Raw genomic sequence first — 17,987 nt, forward strand, 5'->3', positions numbered from 1 at the left:
GGTGGGCCTTGAGGACAGGGTTAGGGAACACTGCAGTCTACACGGACGACCAGGATCCTTGCCCAAAGACTTCTTACTGTTTGAATTACTGGCTTGAGCCAGGATTTGAACCCTGGTCAAAGACTCAAACCTTGCTTTAAAGGCTACCAGTACGCTATCCAGTTGTTCATCTCATCTTCATTTTAGGTTATTCCTTAAAGGACACCCGAGGTGAAAATAAACTGACATAAATGATTGTATCTATCGTCCTTCTCCTAAAAATGACTTTTTAAGATGTTCCACAGTTTTATTTTATATTTAAAGAGAGTCTGAAGCGAGAATAAATCTCGCTTCAGACCTCATAAATAGCAGGGGCACGTGTGCCCCTGCTAAAACGCCGCTATAGCGCGGCTTAACGGGGGTCCCTTCACCCCCAAATCCCCCTCGATACACCCGGGGAGCGCTTCCTGGTTGGGGCAGGGCTAACCGCCGCAGCCCTGCCCCACGCGCGTCTGTCAGCGCGTATCTCCGCCTCTCCCCCGCCCCTCTCAGTCTTCCTTCACTGAGAGGGGCGGGGGAGAGGCGGCGATGCGCCGCTGACAGACGCGACTGGAGGCAGGGCTGCAGCCGTTAGCCCTGCCTCCAGGAAGGGAAATTCTGCGACCTTTTTACGACACTTTTGCGGGGGGTGGGTTGGGGGTGAAGGGACCCTCGTTTAGCCGCGGGATAGCGGCGTTTTAGCAGGGGCACACGTGCCCCTGCTATTTATGAGCTCTGAAGCGAGATTTATTCTTGCTTCAGAGTCTCTTTAAATCTACTTTTTAAGTTTTAACTGTTTTGTTTTTGCTCAATGACATATTCATTGAAGTATGCCAGAGCTAAAACCTATGAACTATTGACCCTTTTTATCTCTTTCCTTCTCTCAGAAGCCATTTTCTGCTAGGAAAGTGTTTATAGTTAGAATTTCTTATCAGTAAGGGTCACACTGTAGTCACTTCCTCAGGACTGAGTCAGCCACTTGCATACCGGATATTTAACTCTTTTAGGCAGAGAAAGAAGAAAAGGAACACAGCATAGTTGTTTGTATGCTAGGCACTGTACATACCCATGTCTATCTCATCATGTCACATGTCACCTTTGGTGTTCAAAGCATTTCCTTGACAGCAGTAGCACAGTCAAACTGCCAGAACAGTGTGCATGTGGGGAGAAATGCTTGCCAGCATCTTTGTTTAGGTCATTTCCATGAAGTACTTTTCAAAAGAATAAGGTTCACACTGAATCCACTGCAATGCACATGTATTTAGAAACTGCAGATTATGCGTGTTGTCACAGGGGTACATTGTTGCAAGCCATTTATAACATGGGCAAAATGTGCATGGTGTCCAGTAGTGCACAGCTCAGTGTGTGTTGCTATGAGATAACATGATACACCCCAGAGCTAACATGTGAGGTGCTAACGATGTGAATGCGCCAATTGTGCTATGATGTAACAGCTTGTGTGAATGTACCCAAAACGAAATACTGAGAATTCCCCATGAGGAGATGGGACTACTCCAAAACCTGTGATATTTTTACAGCCTACTGTAAGTGATAGTACATAGGGAAAAAGTAATCTATAATGCATTTAGATGTATGCCTACACAAATTTATTTTATTTTTTTTCAAAAGTGAAACCTGATGTGAAAATAAACTGCTGAGATAAACAATTTTATTTATCCTACTCCCAAAAAAAACCCTGTATTTTTGGGTTTTGTTTTTTTTTAGAATCGGCTAAAAAAAAAAAAAAAAAAAAAAAGTAGTATTGTCTTAACTGAATGACACAGTCCTTCTCACAGTCTAATGCTGGGAATACACGGTTTATTTCTGCCGTGCGTTTCTCCTCTCGATCGTTTTTGCCGCTCGATTCTGCAGTCAATTCTTATCTTCCAATTGTTTTTCTTATCTTTTTCCATTTACTTCTATCAGAAATCGAGTGGCAACAGAGTCGAAAGGGAAATCGGACATGTCGGAAATGATCTATCGAAGCATCTTATCACCGATAAAACCCAGCATAAGAGTTTTAAGCCTAAATATGTGAACTATTGAGCTTTTTTTTAATCTATCCACTGCACTCAGAAGACAATACGTCTGACAAGAAAATGTTATGTCTGTAATGCCTTTTCAGGGAGAGTTACGTTGTAGTCTGACTTGGACCTGACTTGAGAGAAACTGTCACTTGCTTACCTGATGTCTAACTCAGGCAGAAAAAGAAGATAACACCGCATAGTTATTTATGTGTTTGACACTGTACATACACGTCTATCTCATCATGTTACGTGTCAACTCGGGTAGCCTTTAACTTAAACTGCTTTCTGAAACTCATGGATGTTCAAAAATCAGCATCTGAATTCATGGGTTCGCATTACTGCCGTGGCACGGTTTGCTTTCACTCCTGGGTGGGCAACAATGTTTAACCTCCTTACCGGTAATACTGAGTCAAGCTTGGGACGGAAATCCGCAGCTCAGAGTGGTCATCCCGTGCCTGAATGAGTTCTATGCAGGAGCTGCTGCTAATTACTCTGTGGTATGTTTTTTTTTTTTCTTGTTTTTAGTGTCTAAGGCCCCGTTCACACTTGCGGTTCTCTGCCAAACGGACCAGATGACCGGTCCGGATCGGAACCGTACGGTTCTGATCCGGTCAGGTTGCATCAGGTGTTCATCAGGATGCGATCCGGATCCGTTTGGCAAGAGATAGTAGAAATAAAATAAAAATGTTGGGGTCTGGGAGGTCAGCAGAAGGTGGACCTGTGGAATCAGGCCCTCCGCTGTTTAGCACTCACCTCCACCTCCGACATACTGCCAACATCTCCAGCACGTTTAAAGTCACTGCTGCTCCACTCCAAAATGCTTGCCCATGTGTCCCCATCCAAAATCGCCGCTACAATACGCATAGGAAGTGGGGTAGAACATCCGGTTTTTATAGCCAGTGTGTTGTGCGCTCTCCAGTTCTCATTGGTTTGTATTGGCCGGATGGTGCAGTCCGGCTCCGCTCCGGATACGTCTGCCGGAGGAGCCGGACCAAAAAATAGCGCATGTTGGGTCTTACGCCGGAGTCCTGATCCGGTCCGGACGAAACAGACGCATGTGAACGGACGCATAGACTTTCATTGCTATGCCTTCCGTCCGTTCCGCATGCGGTCCGGCTCCAGCACGGCGATTCTGGACGGCGACCGCTAATGTGAACCGGGCCTAAGACCTTGTGAAAAAATGGCAAATTTAGACCCTTAACCTCCTTGGCGGTCTGATTCTTTCCAGATTTTAGGGTCTAAAAGCGGTGCCATTTTTTTTTTCACTCTTTCAGACCCTAAAACCTGAAAAAAAATCATTCTGGCAGTGAGATCTGCAGCAAAATAAAAAAAAAAAGTACCTTCCTGGGCTCCTGTGCTGCAGTTTTCTCTTTGTCCACAAGATGGCGCTAATATACATATAAACGAACTTCTCTATATTTCTCTAATATAGAGAAGTTCGTTTTCAATATTAGCCCCGCCCCCGATGACGTCACGCTGCCACCACCGCTCTGCTGCCACCACCACGGCTGCGCTGCTCCAACTGGCTGCCGGTCCCCGGAAGAATAGCGGGGACATGGGGGATCCCGGCGGCCAGGGAAAGACCCCACACTGCCGGGGAGAGAGGCTGGAGTCCCGCTGTGCAACGAGATCGCGCGCGGGACTCCACAACCACAAGTAAGGCTCTGCAATGCATACCCCGACCTGAGCTCGGGATCACCGCTAATAGCTTGTTTTTTCTACCCCAAGCTCAGGTCGGGAAAACCGGCAAGGAGGTTAACCTGGAAATTATAACACCAAGGAGGTTAAAGATTTATATATAATGCCCATATGTATATATAAAATACACATGCTGTGGAACAACATACGCTGCCATCCAGACAGTGGTAGGTATGACATAACAAAAAGTTAAGGGAGCTCAAGGCAAATACTTAACCACCCTGGCGTTCTATTAAGATCGCCAGGGCGGCTGCATGAGGGTTTTTTGTAAATAAAAAAAAAACTATTTCATGCAGCCAACTGAAAGTTGGCTGCATGAAAGCCCACTAGATGGCGCTCCGGAGGCGTTCTTCTGATCGCCTCCGGCGGCCAAAATTAACACGGAAGGCCGCAATGAGCAGCCTTCCGTGTTTGGCTTCTCCTGTCGCCATGGCGACGAGCGGAGTGACGTCATGGACGTCAGCCGCCTCCGATCCAGCCCTTAGCGCTGGCCGGAACTATTTGTTCCGGCTGCGCAGGGCTCAGGCGGCTGGGGGGACCATCTTTCGCCGCTGCTCGCGGCGGATCGCCGCAGAGGGGCGGCGATCGGGCAGCACACGCGGCTGGCAAAGTGCCGGCTGCGTGTGCTGCTCTTTATTTCATCAAAATCGGCCCAGCAGGGCCTGAGCGGCAGCCATCGGCGGTGATGGACGAGCTGAGCTCGTCCATACCGCTAAGATGGTTAATCATAATTCAATATCATTTATTATTCAAATTGCGTACAAAAAAAATGTTTGTACGCAATTTGAATAATAAATGATATTGAATTATGATTAAGTATTTGCCTTGAGCTCCCTTAACTTTTTTTTGTTATGACAAGCTACTCATTTAGGGTGAGACGGGCTATATATTGATATGGTGATATCCTGTGTATTTGTCTTTGTTTATACTGGTAGGTATGAGCTTCCGAATTGTGAACTACCAAATGTTCTGGAACAGAAACAGATGCGTCAAAGTGGGTTAACTTGTTCAGGTCAGCGCCACTGGTCACTGTGCTTCAAGTCACATTCCATCTCTCTGTTGCTTTTTCCTTCCAGCTATAAAGGAAGATGTATCGGCTTGATGGAGTGGCGACCAAGGTAAGTTAACCCCCTCTTCCATGGTCTGCATATTTTTCTGTTCCGATCGTGGAAGCTCATCCCTACTGTTGAGCAGTTAACATCCAATGCTGGACAAGTTAAACATTTCACTTACAAAACCACAGCGATTGCGATTGTGTTGCCAAACATTTTATTTACTTGGTGTTCAAAAGAAGAGGTGATGGAATACGCCTTTCTCAGCCATTTGGCAATGTGTTACTGGCCTCACATTCAAAATTGCATTGTGTTTCTTTACAAAGTTGTCATTATTATTTTTGATTTTTTTTTTTTAAAGAGTAACTGTCAGGCATAAAATCCAAATTCAGTTCTCTATTAGTAGCTGTTAAATATGTAAAAAATATGCTATCCGGGCAATTTAATAGTTTAAAATCCGTCTCACTTTTTTCCCCAATAGATTATCATTCCCCATGCCCCAAGGCTCTTTTTTGGTTCAACGGCCGAATAAGGGAAGTTGCAGTGCATGCTAATTCAGCCTGATTGGTTGAAGCCTCTATCCCTCCCGTTTTTTCCTCCTCCCACACCTTTGTGATTGGCCGCTTGTTCTGCTTCACCATGGTGGTTGCAGCCAGCTGCGAGGGCGCATGGAGGGGGCCCAGCACCTGTCCTCTGTCACTGTCCTTGACCTCCTCATGTAGTGTGTCATGTCTTCCCCCCCCCCCCCTCTCCGCACTCACGTCACATCTGCCTCCCCCCGCATCCCCCCTCAGTACCCCGCGGGCGGAAGTGCAGAGAGTATAGACGGGAACTCCAGCACCTGGAACCATGAGTAGGTGAGTCTGTGTGCGTTGCCTTTATTCCTCCCCGCTGTGCTCTGTAATAGTGCAGGGAGGAGAGGGGATGCTGAGGGGGGAATGCTTTAGCCTGTGGGACCCAACATGGCCCCTGCCAGGAACAGAATCTTCTTCATTTACTATAGAAAAATCACTGAAATCAAAATGTGGACAGTACAATACATTTGTTATGTAAGTAGAGCAAGTAATTATCTACATATGTTTTTTTTTTCTAGGCATAGTATGGCTAATAGTTGCTCTTTAAGAGATATTCCTTTCTTTGTTGTTTTTTCCTTTTTGCAGCAGTGTCAGTTTAGGGACATCAATGAAGCTGACAGTTCGTGTAAGACTGTATTGTCTGTACATATGACGGGTCAGCTTGTTCCAAAAGTGAGCTATAGAATAGGTAATGCTCTACTCAGTCATGTGCTCTTCTTTTATCCCAGTCAGTAAAGGTAGAGCTTGTTTCAGTCTTTTTTTTTTTTTTTTTCTTTTGACTACTGTCGCTGCGGTTTGTTAGTTTAAGGATGGTCTTTGCAGTGTCCGGAGTATTTCAACGTTTACCTTTTTCTTTTCCTTATGAACGCACTATTTATTCTTCCTAAAAAGCAGTATCCATTGTATGACCGGTTTTCTTTTCATTGAGCTTCATGCCGGGACGATGCTTATAAATGTCTTAATATGAAACAAATGACTTTACTATGGACAGAATGTTACATTGCTGACTTTTCAGTATGTTGCGCATCTGCCGGTGCGGGTGCAACAGTTTTTGTCATTGGCTTCACGGGTTGCTATGTAACCGAACCTTCACTGTAAGAGCGAATGTATAATATGTCAATGAAAATAAAGAGTGAACAACTTGTTATATGTAATCCTGTTCTCTCTTATTAACACACATTTGTCCTTTAGGCCCCGTTCACACTACATGCGTTGCCGTCTGGATTTCGGCAACGCGTGCAGGAGGCAGACACGCACAACATCAGAAGAATTCACACTCCATGCGTTGCGGATCAGTGTCATCCGCGAACGCATGCTGCATGCATTTTTTTGCCCAAACGCATGGCCATGCAACGCATGCAAATGCAGATGGCGTGCGTTCATACACGTTGCGTTCCGATTGCACGGCCATCTACGGTTGGTAATGTGAACGGGGCCTAAGTCTACATGACAGTGCTAAGTATGTCTGAAGGTTCCTATCCAAATTTTGGCACGAGGGATGATCCAAATGTCTGTAGCCCAAAGTGAAAGGTGTATGATTTGATTGGGGTGGGGTATAATTTTGCCAGTGAATTATGTCCAAGCATTGTCTAAAGAATTGCTAAAAAAAAAAAAAATTCAAGTCTTTCCAAGCCTGACTTACTTCTTTCTGTGTAAAGCTATGGATATCTGGATCACCTCTCATATGTCAGAAGGAAAATTAGGCAGTTTAAACTGAACATTTTATTTTTCATTCTTGAATCAACCAGTTGGTTTTCTCAATAATACCAAGATTTGTTTTGTATTTTTGGCAACAGAATGAAGAATTAGATCTGGTATATCTGTACTAAGCTGAAAATTACCTCCACACTTTGGTGCATGAGCTAGTTAGCTTGTCATGTGAGAGAAAATTGCAGCCCAACATGTCATGGGGGAATGCAATTTGGCTTCTTGCCTACAGCGGCAGTATTGTACTAATTGTGCACCAACAAGAGGTATACAGATAAAATACTGCTGCAAGTATATGTACATTGTACAATGTTTTTTACAAAGATCCAGGAATACCAAGCTACACTGCGACATACAATCCATACACACGAGCTTCTGAATATTTTCATCTCATTTGAGCTACTTTAATGACCAGGAAATTAAGGAGAGCTATTTTTATGCATATGGCAATGCTGATGACTTAAAGAGGATCTCTGGGTTTTTTTTTGTTTTTTAGTCTGAGTAAGAAAAGGTGGGATACTTTTGTCAGGTTTTATAGCTGACTGGACTTTTGGGAGCAGCATGTAATAAAAGAAAATTTCCACAAAGGCACATGAAAAAAAACATTAAATTTAGTTATAGGCACAGATGTTGCAGTAAGAAATGCCACATTTTAGAATTCTACCTTCCTTATCCTTGCGTCAGTGTACCTGAGAAAGGTAGAAAACAAATAAAACCACTTCAGTTCTGGTATATACAGTATGAGTAACACCCCCACACACACACCCCCACACACACCCACACCCACACACCCACCAAGCTTGGTCAACATCTTTGTACTGCTTTGCCATATTAATAGATTTTCTTGAATTTCATTGTCCGTATCTAGGTCGGCTGTCTGCACAGATCCAAAAAGTCTTGAATTAGTGCATAGGGTGGGAGAGGAGGCTGCCGAAGTATATGTATCTGGTATTACTAAATATGCGGTATAGTATTTCAATTAGAAAGTATTGGATGGTCCTACTTTACAAAAGTATGCCATCCACTCGGTTTAGAAAAAGAAATAAATACTCTATTCGGCACTTTGAAATGACAACGCGTTTCGTGGAAAAAACGATTCCTCAGGTCAAATGCTGTGCCTTGAAGAAAAAACAGGGCACGTAGAAACAATGCATAAGATCAATATCAGTAAAGCATATAAAAAGGTGAAGCATGCTGATTGACAGGGCTCAATACACAGTAAGTGGGACTTCAAGGTTAATAAATATGGGGAGAGCTAGAAAATGTACTCATGGGAGTCACTGTTAAGTATAAGGAAGGTTCTTATGGACTCCCATGAGTGCATTTTCTAGCTCCCCATATTTATTAACCTTGAAGTCCCGCTTACTGTGTCTTGAGCCCTGTCATAATCAGCATGCTTCACCTTTTTTATATGCTTCATGGATATTGATTTTATACATTTTTTTTCAATATTTGATGTCATGTACCGTTCTTTTATTGCTTTGTATTTTGAACTCAGATGTAGTAGAGTTCTTGCATTGTTCCTAAGTGCCCTGTTTATTTCTTCAAGGCACAGCATTCGACCTGAGGAAGCGTTTTTCCGCGAAACGCGTTGTCATTTAAAAGTGCTGAATAAAGTATTTATTTATTTTTCTAAACCATGCACCATAAGGTTATAGAAGGATCATGTAATTACTGTTGACAATGTGCTAATTAAAGTGAGAAGGGAGACTACTACCAAAAGCAGTTTTTTACCACCTCACGACTGCACTAACTGGATTCTATCATGATTGTGAAATACATAGTGACATAGCATTGGTGGCGTAGTAATTAGCGCTCTCGTCTTGCAGCGCTGGGTCCCTGGTTGAAATCCCAGCCAGGTCAACATCTGCAAGGAGTTTGTATGTTCTCCCCGTGTCTGCCTGGGTTTCCTCTGGGCACTCCGGTTTCCTCCCACATCCCAAAAAAACATCCAGATAAGTTAATTTGCTTCCCCCTAAATTAACCCTAGACTACAATAAATACACTACACAACGTATACATAGAAAAACGACTATGGTAGGGATTAGATTGTGAGCTCCTCTGAGGGACAGTTAGTGACAAGATAATATATTCTCTGTACAGCGCTGTGGAAGATGTTGGCGCTATATAAATAATAGTAACTGGTAATCTGGAACAAGACAGAGATACCATTTTCCACAGCCCTTGCACTGTCAGGTATTTTCCCTTTAGCGATCAGGCGCAGTGTACTTTCCCGTTGTAATGTGCATCCATTGCCAGAGACTAAGCTGATATTTCCTAGCAGAGTTCTGGAGCCATTTCATGAACTCTTGATCTAGTGATCATTGACAGAACAGCCCTGCAGAGGCTGTGCCTGTGTCTCTCTCCCTGTTATAAAGAGTGACTTTGTAAGAACAAAGCACACACACACACGCTATTACATCTGGGGGTAATCCTAACATGCAACATGCCAACATCTGACATGCTCTAAACCCACCCTCTCTTTTGTTAGGTGAAGCTACCAATAACCAATTCTTGATCTTTGCTATGCATATCTATGCATCTGAAACCTCTGCTTGCAGATCAGGGGCATAATTTATCAGATATCAACCTATCGTAAAGCCACCACATAAGATAGAATGATAGTATCATAGTACAGTTGTATGTGGACCTGCCTGGCCCATGAACATTTGTCAATGGGCGATTCAAACTTACCTCAAATGGCACAGTAACTTGATAAGGTATAGACCAATAAACCTGAACAAGGTTTAAAGTAGGCAAATCTCTGTTTCTTTATAGTAAGGGCTATCACATTGGAATGACTCCAATGTGGCACAGAGCTATGGAGGATGGCACCTGGGGGCAGATACATAGAGAAGCTAGGATCATAGATTCACTGAAAAAAGTAAGCAATAGAGTTATCTAGTGTATGCTGTAAAGCTAAAATCAAATGACAAATGGCATCCTTTTGCATATTTTGTGATATCACAGGTTACATAGTACTGTATATAACACGTCGTGACAGACTAAAGTGTGTAACACAAAAGTCACACACACACACACACACACACACACACACACACACACACACACACACACACACACACACACACACACACACACACACACACACACACACACACACACACACACACACACACACACACACACACACACACACACACACACACACACACACACACACACACACACACACACACACACACACACACACACACACACACACACACACACGAAATCTAATCTAATGTTCAATTCAGGAATCCTAGCCCTTTCCATGTCTACATGAGAAAGGCATATCCCCATGAATCAGTTTCTAATTAAAGCCACATGTGCATAACGGTATAGACCATGAACAGATCAGTGCGGTGAAAATTGGAGGGCGGAAGTATGTCAAAAACCACCTCCACCTATACTCCACTCACAAGTGCTGGAACGCAGACCAGGAAATCAATCCTGGCTTGTGAGCTTCTACTATCCGATCCGGCGCCCAGATGGTATTTGCGGATATTTAGGGTTCAAAGAGGGAGAAGATAAATCTATATGACAGACGACAGTATATAACAATCCCCCTTTCCTCTTACCCTGCCTGCTAGGTAATGCCACTCCTCCCCCACCCCCGCATAGAACAGAACACGTCTCTCGCTTGCAACAACCATGCGACGCGACGCGTCTGCACAGCCTTTGCCATGCAATGTTGCTTGAGGGATTGGGTTAACTATAAGATGCTGGTGTACACTGAACTCGCATCATCTAGTGGTCCATCCATCACTCTAGTATTTGGGCGATACATAATCATTAAAATCTAAATATATTCCCCATCACATATTTTACTAATACCTCTAACTTAGGCTCCCTGCACACTGCAATCTGTTTTGCGATTTAGATTCCGATTCCGATTTTCCCTGAATACATTCAACAGAAAAACGGATCAAAAAATGCAGCATGCAGTAAAGATTAAAAATCGGAATCTGATGTAAAAACCAATTAAAAAGCGGAATCTGAATCACATGCAGTGTGCAAGGAGCCTTAAACATACAGACCAAACAACCTGTCTCTAAAGAAAAATCAACTAGGTCAGGAGAGTGGGAGCAATTTGTACCATATCTTTTCTATCTACAGTTGAGTCAGCACCATCAGTAGCATTCAAGCTCTTTATTGTATCAAAACAGCATGACGTAAATCTGTAACAGTCCTTTTTCAAACCGCTCAGCATCACATCATACAACTAAAATTAACTCCTTTATGCTGGGGATACACGGTACGTCTCTGTACCATGTATCGACCAGCTGATCCAGCCAGCTGATAATATTCAGCTGGTCCGATCCCGCTGCTCGAATCCCGCCCGCTCGATCCCCGCCGGCGGGCAATGGCGGGGAATCGTGCAGCTGATAAGGATCGTCGGCGGGGACAAGCGGTAATCGATCCGCGGGGACGCATCGGGAGTCGATCCGGCGGCTAATCGGCTGCCGGATCGACCCCTGTATTTGCAGCATTATATAGTAAAACTCTCTATCGAGCACCAATCAGATTTAAAAAAACATCAGCCAATCAGAACTCAGCGGCTATCCAGCGGACTTGGGGAGAAAATGCTTCTCCCAGTATGCTAATTTTTTGCATTCCATAATAGTGTCTATGCCTCGCCTTTGTAAAACTCACTCCTCCCCCATATGTGGTCACCCAGACCTGAAGGGAAACGTCTACTTAGATATGCAAAAATATGTGCATATAGAGAAAAACGGCTTCTCTTACCAACTGCCGCTTCACATGGACCAGCCGCGAGAGCCCCCTCCCAGCCGCATCTTCCGAATACTCCGATCATGTGATGCAGTGAGTCACATGTCCGCTTACCTCACTGGGGGGTTGGGGGGGGGGGGGGGGAGGGTATAACCAGAACGCATTATCCCCATGGCTACATATGTTAGCGTGGTCCCGGCTCTTATGCCAGTGTAACCACACCACGTATAAGCAAATCTGCCACCAACTATTTAAAAAGCAAGTTGCTTATAACGCGTCTAAGAGTTGGACACTCAACACCCAGCCCCCTGTTCCACAACAGAGGTTGTACACTTCAATGGAATATTATTTCATCAGACTGCTGCCCTAGTTCCTCTGTATCTGTAATCAAACATATAAATACAATATTAAATCTTTAACTCACTAATTCACAGTAAAATACACCTACACCAATCTAGAGCCTCACTAAATACAAGGTAATAAATCATATTCTTTATTCAATCCCCCCTCACCATGGTCCTTAATTTATGTATCCATCCTGCTTAAACTAACATTTTATTACTTCTCAGAAGCATAGGGACTTGATGTATCACCTGCACCCTTAATTGCACCACCGTGTGTCCAGATTGTTTAAAGTGCAAGGAAACGACCTGATCCTTATTACCCCTTCTAATTGCAGTTCTATGCGACACAATCCTGTCTTTCAGTGGTTGGGTGGTTTTACCCACAAATCCCAAACCACATGGACATTTTATCAAATAAACTACGAACATCGAATTGCAACTATAGCAACCCTGCATATGAAATTTGCATCTGCTCAAGGGGTGAGTAAAGCAACTTCCTTAACTAACATGACTGCACATGTGGCAATTTAAACAGGGATAAGTACCCTTTCTACTCCCTCCTTTCTTAGACTGCTCAAAGGTATGTACACTAGGGCAGGTGGCAAAAATACATCAAAGGGGGGTATCTGAACTCAATATGTGGAAAAGCATCCTGCAAGATTTTTCCAATGTTTTTTAATAGCTGTCCCTATTTAGTTACTCCAACTGTTAAAGGGAAGGTTCACGATCCCTAAAAAAAATGCTAACCTGCTAAATTTTGGGATGCATTAAAAGGGAAATAAAAACTCGAGATGCTAGCATAATATTGCCCCTGTTTAACTCTCTAGTAAGGCCACATCTGGAATATGGAATTCAGTTCTGGGCACCACATTACAAAAAAGATATTGCAGTTTTAGAGCAGGTGCAGAGACGAGCAACAAAATTGATACGTGGGATGGAAGGTTTCGCTTACCAAGAAAGGTTAGATAAACTGGGTTTATTTAGTCTAGAGAAAAGACGCCTTAGAGGAGATCTAATTAACATGTATAAATACATCAGAGGGCAATATAATAGCTTGGCGGATGAGCTTTTTGTCCCTAGGCCTTTTCAAAGGACTAGAGGACATGATCTGCGCATGGAGGAAAAACGTTTTTAGCCATTTATTTAGGAAAGGGTTCTTTACAGTAAGAGTGATTAAAATGTGGAATGCATTGCCTCAGGAAGTCGTTATGCCAAACTCTATACCTGCATTTAAAGGGGGCTTAGATGCTTTCCTTGCGTTGAAAGACATCCATGGCTACAATTACTAGGTAACGCCTAATGATGTTGATCCAGGGATTTTATCTGATTGGCATCTGGAGTCGGGAAGGAATTTTTCCCCTTTGGTGCTAATTGGACCATGCCTTGTAAGGGTTTTTTCGCCTTCATCTGGATCAACAGGGATATGTGAGGGAGCAGGCTGGAGTTGTACTTTGTACTGGTTGAACTCGATGGACGTATGTCTTTTTTCAACCAAAATAACTATGTAACTATGTAACCCGCTTACCTGGGGCTTCCTCCAGCCCGTGGCAGGCAGGGCGTGCCCTCGGCGCCTCTCCGCAGGCTCCCGGTCTCCTCCGGTGGAGCACCTGACCTGGCCAGGCCGGCTGCCAGGTAGGGCTCTGCTGTGCTTCAAAATGCGCCTCACGCGGGCGTGCTGACGTCATCGGACGTCCTCCGGGCTGTACTGCGCAGGCGCAGTAGTTCTGAACCTGCGCAGTACAGCCCGGAGGACGTCTGATGACGTCAGCGCGCCCGCGTGAGGCGCATTTTGGAGCGCAGAAGAGCCTGACCTCGCAGCCGGCCTAGCCAGGTTGGGTGCGCCACCGGAGGAGACCGGGAGCCTGCGGAGCGGCACCGAGGGCACATCTTGTCTGGCATGGGTTGGAGGAAGTGGATTAGCATTTTTTTTTTTTATTTTTTTTTTTTAGGGGCCGTGAACCTTCCCTTTAAACGTTGTAACAAAAGGAATCCTTGGACCACTAGGCCCTCTACTATGTTGTCCTCTCCTCCGAGTACAAATTTATTTTGAATATCTGCTCTTAATGAATCTGTTCTGCATCTGCTCTACTCTAATTGCACGTTTCTCGGGGTCCGCCACCAATCGTTCAATCCTAGTAATCTGACATCCAGCGATAGTATCTCTAACATGCATAGGGTGAAAACAACCATACTCCAATATGGAGTTCCAATCAGTATCCAAAAAGGATATTTCATCTGTTGCCTCATGTGCAGTCAACACAATACATGTACACTTAGTTCTTAATTCATCAATAAATTAATTTATGGTAGAACGCAGCCACATGCAAAATATGTCATCAATAAATCTTAGCCATCGTCGAGCATGTTGGCGAAAAGGGGCACTATTATACACAAATCCTTGCAGACTCATCCGCAAAAGAGAAACCACAAATTTTCTCTGGGGATCTGAGAGTTCCGTATGTACCTTGAGATATCATTCAACCACCTCTACACCCTCATCATGTGGGATGGAGGTGTTGAGGCTCTTGACATCAAGTGTCACCAACAATGATGGCTTGTTCACACTATAAGAGCTTTGCTAAGCACTTTTTGTGATTTTAAAAGCTCTTGCTAATGTTATCACATGAGTGTGTTCTCACTGGAGCAATGTGATTTTGTAAAAATCTCCCATAGCATTGCATTAGCAAGAGCTTTTCAAAATCACTAGTGCTTAAAAAGCTCTTGTGGTGTGAAGAAGCCCTGAATCTGATGTCAATGCAGTTAAATTGTTTAATCTGTTAATAAACATATTCGTGTAACGAAGATAAGAATCAATAGATTGCACCACGGGTTGCAAAAGTCTGTCTTCAAATTGTAAAAATGAAACAAATACTTAGTCCACCCTGGAGATAATCGGTCTTCTGGGGGAACTTTGTAAACTTTTATGAGACTTTGGCAAAGTATATGATATTGGAGTCCTAGGGTGAGACTTGACCAGGAAATTAGCACACTCCTGATCAATGAACCCCCTTTCCAATGCACTGTCCACCAGATTTTGTCTTCTGAATTGAAAATAATGGATCTATGTCCACTCTAACAAACTTCCTCCTGTAATAGCTGCTGTAAAATTTGTAATAAGTCTTAGCCAACACCACCACCTCTCCACCCTTGACCGCTGGTCGTATTGTAATGTTTGTTATCCTGAAGCGATTTCAATACTTCTCTCTCTTCACAAGTCAAATTTGGTATTACATAAAAGTTCTTCTTCCCATACTCTACCTCCAAATTATGTATTTCCAGATTCACCCTAAGCATATGCACATATTTTTGCATATCTAAGTAGATGTTTCCCTTCAGGTCCAGGTGTGAGTGAGTGTTACATGCGCAAGGCATAGACACTAATGGGATGCAGATATTAGCATATTGGGAGAAGCAGTTTCCCATCAAGTCCGTTGGGTAGCTGCTGAGTTCTGATTGGCTGATGGTTTTTGAATCTGATTAGTGCTCGATAGAGAGTTTTACAACCATATTTTGTGCCGTATAAGGCATACGACGACCCCCAACTTTTCCAGTCAAAATATTGTGATATACTCATGGTATAAGACTACCCCTCTTGGCTGTTGGACATTTGTATACTGTACTGTATAGACAGATACAGAACTGGTGCTGTACTGTATGTGGTACCCAGTATACAACAACCAGCCAATTATGGCAAGCGATGTACCTTACCAGCGATTGGCTGGTTGTTGTATACAAAGCCTGCTTGGATTGGTCAGCTATCCCTGTCTTCAATACAAAGCCTTCTTGGATTGGTCAGCTATCCCTGTTTCCAAGATCATCAGAGTGGTAGTGCAAGCACGCCTCTTTCACCCGTCTTGCCCACCCTTGAATACCTATACCTCCTTCTCTGCCTCTCAGATCTCGCACAAGCATGCCTGCGCCGCTTCACTACAGTCCTTAGGAGCGAGATCTGAGAGGCAAAGAAGGAATAGGATACAAGGGCAGGCCAGACGGGTGAAAGAGATGTGTTTTTCTGGGCACACTGTGTTTTTTTCAGTTTTTTTTTCCCTTCCATGCCCCGGGCGCCTGCCGCTTGCTCCACCCTTCACTTACACCTTCCCAGTGAGGTGTCCCCTCACCTCGTCATCAGGACCACGTTAAGTCTCTTATTTCCATGAATCCTGGTAAGTGGATTTACTTCTACCGTACAGCACTGCTCCTGCTGCTTTCATACAGTCACCGCATATGGTGGGCATATGCGGCAATCTCAGATTCTCCAGTCCAGCTCGGAAGTTTTAGCACCTGCCCTAGAAGACGACACCCAGCGTACAAGACGACCCCCGACTTTTGAGAAGATTTTCCTGGGTTAAAAAGTAAACTTATAAGCCAGAAAATACAACATGTAAAGGAGTTGATTTTAGTTGTCCATATGATGTGACGCTGAGCGGGGCTGTTACAGATTTACATCATGCTGTTTTGATACAATAAAGAGCTTGAATACTACTGATGTTGCTGACTGAACTGTGGATGGAGTATCGTGGTATCTGAGAGCCTGATTCACAAAGCGGTGATAACTCCGTTATCACGCCTAAAAGACTTTAGGCGTGATAACCTTTGCACCGCTGAGTTAGCACCGCTTTGTGCTGGTTATCGCGCGCAAAGTCCCGTGCAGCGCCCATAGGGTTTAATGGGCGCCTTCGCGCGCACCACGCACATCGTGCTGTGCGTGCAAAACTTTGCACGAGGGAATTTCACGCGAGTTTCTTCTTATCATGCCTAAACTGAGTTTAGGTGTGATAAAGGGCTTTTCACTGGCATGCAAAGTGTTTGCACTGCTTTGTGAATCAGGCCCTGAGTGTGCAGAGATACTGAGAGTCATAGCACCCATTCCTCTCCTGTGTGCCTGCTTCACACCATATTTTCTTGAAATTGTGTGAGGCCTTTTTATGCATATAAATACAGTGGGTTGCAAAAGTATTCGGCCCCCTTGAAGTTTTCCACATTTTGTCATATTACTGCCACAAACATGAATCAATTTTATTGGAATTCCACATGAAAGACCAACACAAAGTAGTGTACACATGAGAAGTGGAACGAAAATCATACATGATTCCAAACATTTTTTTACAAATAAATAACTGTAAAGTGGTGTGTGCATAATTATTCGGCCCCCTTTGATCTGAGTGCAGTCAGTTGTCTATAGACATTGCCTGATGAGTGCTAATGACTAAATAGAGTGCACCTGTGTGTAATCTAATGTCAGTACAAATACAGCTGCTCTGTGAGAGCCTCAGAGGTTGTCTAAGAGAATATTGGGAGCAACAACACCGTGAAGTCCAAAGAACACACAAGACAGGTCAGGGATCAAGTTATTGAGAAATTTAAAGCAAGCTTAGGCTACAAAAAGCTTTCCAAAGCCCAAGGAGCACTGTTCAAGCGATCATTCAGAAATGGAAGGTGTATGGCTCAACTTTAAACCTACCAAGACAAGGCCATCCACCTAAACTCACAGGCCGAACAAGGAGAGCGCTGATCAGAAATGCAGTCGAGGCCCATGGTGACTGGACGAGCTGCAAAGATCTACAGCTCAGGTGGAAGACTCTGTCCATAGGACAACTATTAGTCATGCACTGTACAAAGTTGGCCTTTATGGAAGAGAGGCAAGAAAGGCATTGTTAACATAAAGCATAAGAAGTCCCGTTTGCAGTTTGCCACAAGCCATGTGGGGGACACAGCAACCATGTGGAAGAAGGTGCTCTGGTCAGATAAAACCAAAATGGAACTTTTTGGCCAAAATGCAAAACGCTATGTGTGGCAGAAAACTAACACTGCACATCACTCTGAACACAC

The 17,987-nt window shown here is 44.0% G+C and overlaps 1 protein-coding gene across 12 annotated transcripts in view; it reads left to right on the forward strand.

Annotated features, from left to right (window-relative positions):
* MSANTD2 (Myb/SANT DNA binding domain containing 2) overlaps window positions 1-17,987 on the forward strand; it is a 538,095-nt gene that overhangs the window by 142,781 nt on the left and 377,327 nt on the right. For 2 of the 12 annotated variants that reach the window (XM_068240277.1, XM_068240279.1), the window contains one exon: window positions 1,945-4,480. The exons of 7 other annotated variants lie outside the window; for them this stretch is intronic. In XM_068240277.1, coding sequence (XP_068096378.1) covers window positions 1,945-2,056 — 112 coding nt within the window. In that variant the 3' untranslated portion in view covers window positions 2,057-4,480. Of the gene's footprint in view, window positions 1-1,944; window positions 4,483-17,987 lie in introns of those variants that run through there. 3 more of the 12 variants (XM_068240276.1, XM_068240287.1, XM_068240285.1) reach the window with 2 other exon arrangements.

Source organism: Hyperolius riggenbachi, chromosome 6 (genome assembly GCF_040937935.1).
Source record: "Hyperolius riggenbachi isolate aHypRig1 chromosome 6, aHypRig1.pri, whole genome shotgun sequence".
NCBI classification, from domain to species: Eukaryota; Metazoa; Chordata; class Amphibia; order Anura; family Hyperoliidae; genus Hyperolius; species Hyperolius riggenbachi.